This window comes from Rhipicephalus microplus, chromosome 1, assembly GCF_043290135.1.
Source record: "Rhipicephalus microplus isolate Deutch F79 chromosome 1, USDA_Rmic, whole genome shotgun sequence".
In the NCBI taxonomy this organism is placed as follows: domain Eukaryota; kingdom Metazoa; phylum Arthropoda; class Arachnida; order Ixodida; family Ixodidae; genus Rhipicephalus; species Rhipicephalus microplus.
The window spans coordinates 25,848,639-25,856,036 of record NC_134700.1 but is presented as its reverse complement, the minus strand read 5'-3'; the positions used below and the strand labels follow the sequence as shown (position 1 = coordinate 25,856,036).

General features: G+C 46.2%; 1 protein-coding gene across 1 annotated transcript; it reads right to left on the bottom strand.

The window, feature by feature from the left end:
• Window positions 1-2,329: 2,329 nt before the first annotated feature.
• On the bottom strand, window positions 2,330-7,044 carry LOC142806995 (uncharacterized). Its single transcript, XM_075891317.1, has one exon. It carries the CDS (start codon window positions 6,865-6,867, stop codon window positions 5,389-5,391), a length of 1,479 nt encoding a protein of 492 aa, XP_075747432.1. The 5' UTR covers window positions 6,868-7,044; the 3' UTR covers window positions 2,330-5,388.
• Between the last annotated feature and the right edge of the window lie 354 nt (window positions 7,045-7,398).

Here is a 7,398-nt window from a genome sequence, read left to right as displayed (position 1 = left end):
AATAAACCACGTTGTGACTGCTCACGGAGGATCTACTTGACTACTTGCAACGCTACGGCCACTCACCCACCATGCCTGCCTACACAAAAGCGGCCACAGGAGCACCTCCAGTCAAGCAGATTTCTCGGAAGTTTCCTAAACATACACCAACATCAGCCATCTTCGAAAACTCGGAAACAAGGTATTTGCACCGGCATTTCAACCCACATGAGAAGACGACACTTGCGATCGTGTCCATCCGAGGAGCCTCCACATTTGACATCGAGAAAGAGATTGCTGGCGTACCACGATCTGTGACCACACTCATTTTTCATGTTGGTACGAGTGAGCTGGTGTCATTCGGGAATTCGCTTCAGTAATCACAGCGTGCATGCGTAATCAGCCCCAAACTACCCCTATCAAAACATCTCAATCTTTCCGACTATGCATTCGACAAACTATCACTAACGCTCCTGAAGACAGGATTTAATACAAACCGAGAACTTGAACAACGAGAGTCAAACCTTATTCACCAATTTATCAACCTCGATGGAGGAATGAATAATAATCCGGGTACACTTTAAGCAATTAAAGCATTAGAAAACAATAACGGCAATAATGAAAAATTAACTGAGTGCACGGCACTGCAGCTGCAAAGGACACTGGACAACTCAAAATAATTCCAAGTGTAACTACTCTTCCAAAGTACAGCTGTCGTATGTTTCTGTTTTTACCTCACAATCCGATCAATTGGGCCAAACTTGACATGCCCAACAGCAACCCTGTGCACAGTCGGGAGGCCCCTACGGCAAGCGCAATCAAGAAGCGGACAAGAACTGCCATTGCACCCGCTTGCCGGCCTCGGCAGCAATATGCGGCGCCCCTCTTTTTACGACGAGATGTCGACGAGGTGCTGAGTAGTTAAAGGCTTAAACTTCTTAAAAAAATCTCTTTTTCTCCTACACCGAACCGCCAGAGCCAGAAGGCGCCGTCTGGTCGGGAACAATGCGTTAGTGAAAGGAAGGATACGCAGACCACAGACATCCTAAAGGTGAAAAGGACAAAAAGAGAGAGAGGGAGGGGTAAAGAAGAGTGAAAGGAATGCCCGGGGGAGTCCACCTTATCTTCTTATTTTTTCTTCTTCTTTTTCTCTCTCCCTCTCTGATTTAAGATTGTATAAAGCTGAACACCAACACACTCTTCCTTAATACTGATGAAGGCCAGACTCTGGCTGAAACGCAGACTTTTTCAATGCACTGGGGTTTAGGGACAGGGAGGGCAAAATAGACTTTAAGTGGGTAGAATTACTTTGAAGGAGGTTATCTTATTGGTGGCTAAAGTCAAGACACGAGTGAAAACTGTACCCTTCAACTGCAAAGTACGAGTCCTCAACCTCACTATACTAAGGAAAAAATCTAGTTTTTGCTTCACCATGTACTACGGCTCGGTGGCGTTAGCCACTGCCCGATCTAAAAGGTACAGCCACATCAATTAATCCATCCAACATTGTTTGCACGTTTCCGACAGTTTTTGTCGGGCGCGTTCGTCTTCGTTTTTTTTTTATTGTGGTGACACTCTGACACCAATGCTTCTGTATGCACTCTCATGACGCCAAAACAGTCAATGCTTCGTCCCGGGGTTCTCTACAGGCTACAAGCCAGCTAAAAAAATGGCAGCATATCCACGGAGTGAATGATGGATAGTGGGGCGAAGCATCCGTCTGTCCATTCGTTTTTGCTTCTGTCCATCCATGCGTGCATCTGTGTGGCCCGCTGTGCGTCCACCCGCCCGTCCGTGCGTGCGTCTGTTCGTGCGTCCGCATGTTCATCTGTGCGTCCGTCCCTGCTTTCGTCCATGCATCCACTCCTTCGTCCGTCCATGCGACCATCCGCCCGTGCAGCCATTCTTGCGTCCGTCCATGCATCTGTCTGTGTGTCCGTTCGTCCATCTATTCAACACTCCAACTACCACCATCGCGCATCTTTTCATCATATATTCCCCATATAAAAGCACCGCCATCCAGCGGACATTCCAAGGACTAACCGAGAGGTGGCACACGCACACTTTTTTACTGCTTGCGCTTCGAATCTACCTCCCACTTTTGACCACCTCGAGTGCACGGCATTCATGGCACTGCGGCCCAACGCTCACTGAACCTTTCTAAAACCAAGGAGGTTACGCCCAGCGAGTATAAAATACCAACCTTTTCCTGTCAGATAGTGCTCAATGTACATGCCAATGGCTGCTAATGGGAAATGAGGGAAATGAGAGACAAGAGAATTGTGCTTTTACTTTCTTATGACTTGTGCTTCATATCTACTTCCCACCTTTTACCACCTAGACTTCATGGTCAGTCAGTCAGTCAGTCAGTCAGTTTATTTTCCTTAAAGACCCCCAATGGGGGTATTACATAAGGGGTGGGAATAATATTTAACAAACGTAATCAATACATGGGTTTCAACTATATACATTTCTTCATATTACAAGGAAATATGCATGTACAATAAATAACACACGTAACCAACATGTAATTCAAAAAAGCACTTAAAAGTTATTTGTTAGAAGATGGTCAGTGACATGTTGTGCAAAAGAAGATGGACATATTATGTCGACAATGGAAAAAGGGAGGTCGTTCCAGTCTTTTGCTGTGCGGGAAAAAAATGACGCGAGAAATGTTGATGTTCGAGCGCGCATTAATGAAACCTGCTGCGTGTGGCTTGTCCTGGCTGATATGCGTGTTGCGGGTTTGATGTAAGATGGTTGATGCAGGATTGAACTGTGAAAAAATTTATGGTAAAGACAAAGAGAAGAAATGCGCCGACGAAGAGCGAGCGATGGAAGATTGGATAGTAATTTTAGTGATGTGACGCTGATGTCGTATGAATACGAAGAATGAATGAAGCGAGCTGCACGGTTTTGAACTGATTCTAGAGCGCAGATGAGGTATGCTTGGTGCGGGTCCCAGATGGCGGATGCGTATTCCAATTTCGGTCGCACTAGTGATGTGTAGGCAAGTAATCTTACTTGCATTGGAGCACTTTTGAGGTGACGTTTTAAAAAGCCTAAGGTTTTGTTAGACGATGAAATGATGTTTTGGACATGCGTACGCCAGATCAGATCGCTAGTCACGGTGACACCTAGGTATTTATAAGAGTTAGTCAGTTCTAGGGGTAAGCTGTTGATTGTGTACGGAAATATGAGCGGATTATTGCTACGCGTAAATGACATAGTTTTGCATTTATTTACGTTTAGTGTCATTAACCAAGTGGTACACCATTTCGAAACGTTAGTAAGATCGTTCTCTAAGGTTAACTGGTCAGAGGTGTTTAGTATTGTGCGGTAGACAACGCAGTCATCTGCGAACATACGTATATTACTGGTTACATGCAAAGGTAAGTCGTTAATATAGATTAAAAATAGTAGCGGGCCAAGGACGGAGCCTTGAGGGACACCTGATGTTACTGGGATGGCAGTAGACAGGTGGTTATTTACAGCGACGCGTTGTGATCGATTAGTAAGGAACTCTATTATCCATTTTATGACGGTGGGATGTAAATTTAGTTGGGAAAGTTTAGCGAACAATCGTTGATGAGGCACCTTATCGAATGCTTTAGCATAATCAAGAAAAACGGCATCAGTTTGCACGTTAACGTCGAGGTTAGTATGAATGTCATGCAAGAAGGCTGCCAGCTGTGTTTCACACGACAACCCCTTGCGGAAGCCGTGTTGTGAAGGGTGAAAAAAATTATTGCTGTCGAGAAAATTCATTATGTGGGAGTAGATGACATGCTCCATGATCTTGCAGGGGACGCTTGTTAGGGAGATGGGGCGATAGTTAAGTGGAGAGTTTCTATCGCCTGATTTGAAGACCGGAACGACCTTCCCTATCTTCCAGTCACATGGGATGATTCCTGAGGAAAGGGACTGGGAAAATATTAGAGCAAGAAAAAGCGAAGCACTCTCTTTAACATTTTTTAGAATTTTGGAATTGATACCATCCATGCCCGCAGAGGATGACAATTTCATTTTTTCTATTATAGACAATATTCCATTTGCGCAGAAATTGATTGCTGGCATGTCATGATTACAATTAAAGCCAAGTGAAGGTATGCGGGAGTGTATGCTTGGTTCATCAGTAAAAACTGTAGCAAAAGAAGCGTTGAATAGATTCGCACATTCCCCGTCAGTAATAGCTTCACCAGATTCAAGGGTTAGTACAGTGTCACGCGGTTTGTCAGCCTTAAGTGTTTTCCAGAACTGTCTGGGATTAGTCTGCAGTAGCTTGGGTAGGTCTGTGTTATAGAAGAAGTTTTTTGCTTTGCGCAGGGCTAAAAGATAATTGCGGTCAGCCTCATAGTACCTATCCCATACACTCGGTTGACCTGCACGTTTGGCAGATCGGAATAAACGTTTCTTTTTATTTTCAAGGCGTTTTAGATTTTTAGTAAACCAGGGTTTGTTGCAGGTGCTTGTGAAGCTGACTTTAGGTATGAATTTATCGGTTAGCTCCGTCAGTTTACCGATAAAGCGGGTCCAATTCGTATCTACTGTGTGTTGATGTAAAGTTGCTTGGAAAGTGTGGAAGAATGCGCTAAGAGCTTCGTTTATTGTTTCGTAATCCCCTCTGTCATATAGATGGATCGTTTTTTTGTAGGTTTCTCGTTTAAGCGGTTGAAAAGAAAAAGTGGCGTGAATTGTCTTATGGTCACTGATTTCGGGTAGATAGTGAATGCGTGACAGGCTTTCAGGATTGTTGGTTAGTATCAGATCCAGGACACTGGCTGTATCTTGCGATACACGTGTTGGCTCTGTGACTAGTTGGGTCATGTTGAAGTTTAGGCAAATATCAAGAAACGCATTAGCTTCACCTACACCCGTAGATGAATGCACATTGCTGGTGCGCCATTCTATTTGTGGGAAGTTAAAATCACCGAATAAAAGTACGTGCGCGTTTGGATGAGCAGACGTGAGCTGGCACATGGCCTGATTAAGTTGGTTGCTAAAATTGGAACTAGCACGGGGTGGTCGGTAGCAAACGCCCAGTACAACGGACTGAGGATGTGCCTTAATAAGTACCCAGAGCATTTCTAGCTCTGTTTTAATATGTACGACTGAGCAAGATAATTGCTCGTGAACAGCAATGAGTACACCGCCACCACGAGTAGATGCGCGGTTATTCCTGTACAACTGGAAGTTTGGTAATTCTGACAGAACTTCGTCATCACGGATGTCATCAGTTAACCACGTTTCGGTAAGTAATAGCACATTGCTTTCAGAGGATGATACAGTGCTAGATATAAGTTCCCGTTTGGGTAGGAAACTGCGAATGTTAGTGTAAATAACAGAAAGTGAAAGAGTTTTGCTAGTAACCGCAACAGCGGTCGTTTTTTTTTCCCGGTGGCTTGATTGCTACGATAGTTCTTTGACGGTGTTTGATTCGGCGTCGAAAATGTAGCGCTTCTGATTCATGTGCAGTGTTTTGAAGTGCATTGAAAATGGCTTGTTGTTACTTCTCGCAAAAGCAATTAGTTGTTTTCTAGCATTTTGGACTGAGCGTGAGAAGTCTTCACCTATGCCGTAACTTGTCCCCTTAAGCTTGCGACCATTCGATAATATTGCAGTTTTTGTCTTGTGCAGAGCAATCTTCACGATTATGGGCCGGGAGCGTTCAGGTGAATGTCGACCGAGACGATGCGCGCGTTCGATATCTCTTGGTTCTAAGTGAACCTGTAGGTTGTCCCGGCAAAGATTCATTACCAGCCGCTCCGATTCAGAAAATGTTTCAGATGCGGAAGGGTCCGGGATACCGTAAAATATTAGGTTGTTTCGCCTTGAGCGATTTTCAGCGTCATCAATACGGGCTTCTAGTGCAAAGATTCTGCAGGAGGTCTGCTCCGTGTTAACGCGCAGGACTTCTATTTCTTTTCGAAGTGGTACCAGAGACTGATAATGACTTTCAAGGTCTGATAATCTTTTGTTCAGTTCGCCAATTGTTTTATCGGTGTTACCGAGCTGAGACTTCAAGCCCTGTACTTCTGCAATTAGTTGTGTTTGACCTGTAGATAGCTTACGCAATTCAGCAAGAAGGTTCTCAGAGATATTTGAAGGGCCAGGGTTAGTTTCAACATCCCCAGCTAGAATTAGTAGTGCACGAATTACATGGACACACTCGGCAATAATAACCATACAGCAATGCGGGCTTGGCAGCTGTACCAGAAAGTAATTACCAGATCTTTTCGAAAAGACAACGTAGGGCTCACCAACCTGCATAGCGGGAGCGAATTGATTAGTGATCCGTGCAGTGGCACAGACACCAAGCCCACAGCGCTCCGTTGAAGGTCCTTGTTCTTTTATAGGTGTCGGGCTCGTGGATGTCGATGATGATGCAACCGTCCAGGCTTGGTTGAGCTCAGCTGCCCAGAGTCCCTCTTCTGGTCGAGCCAGGCATTTGACGATAGGCAGAGGGCATGCGCTGCCTTCGTCGCTTCCAGGACAGCTGAAGCCATGTTCCGCCGGCGCTACCGCATGCGCAAGCGCAGGTAGCAGCAGATGAGCGATGACGTAACGGACCATCTGCATAGCGGGAGCGAATTGATTAGTGATCCGTGCAGTGGCACAGACACCAAGCCCACAGCGCTCCGTTGAAGGTCCTTGTTCTTTTATAGGTGTCGGGCTCGTGGATGTCGATGATGATGCAACCGTCCAGGCTTGGTTGAGCTCAGCTGCCCAGAGTCCCTCTTCTGGTCGAGCCAGGCATTTGACGATAGGCAGAGGGCATGCGCTGCCTTCGTCGCTTCCAGGACAGCTGAAGCCATGTTCCGCCGGCGCTACCGCATGCGCAAGCGCAGGTAGCAGCAGATGAGCGATGACGTAACGGACCATCTGCATAGCGGGAGCGAATTGATTAGTGATCCGTGCAGTGGCACAGACACCAAGCCCACAGCGCTCCGTTGAAGGTCCTTGTTCTTTTATAGGTGTCGGGCTCGTGGATGTCGATGATGATGCAACCGTCCAGGCTTGGTTGAGCTCAGCTGCCCAGAGTCCCTCTTCTGGTCGAGCCAGGCATTTGACGATAGGCAGAGGGCATGCGCTGCCTTCGTCGCTTCCAGGACAGCTGAAGCCATGTTCCGCCGGCGCTACCGCATGCGCAAGCGCAGGTAGCAGCAGATGAGCGATGACGTAACGGACCATCTGCATAGCGGGAGCGAATTGATTAGTGATCCGTGCAGTGGCACAGACACCAAGCCCACCTCGGTATTTACTAGTTCATTGTATTCATGGCACAGCGGCTCAACGCTCGCTAAACCTTTCCAAAAATTAAGGAGATTACACCCAGCGAGTATAACGTAGCAACCCTTTCTTGTCAGATATTGCTTAATGTACCTGCCAATGACTGCTAACAGGGAATGAGAGACAGGA

Coding starts and splice junctions, on each gene's coding strand:
- LOC142806995 (XM_075891317.1), bottom strand. CDS start 6,867: ATGCAGATGGTCCGTTACGTCATCGCTCATCTGCTGCTACCTGCGCTT.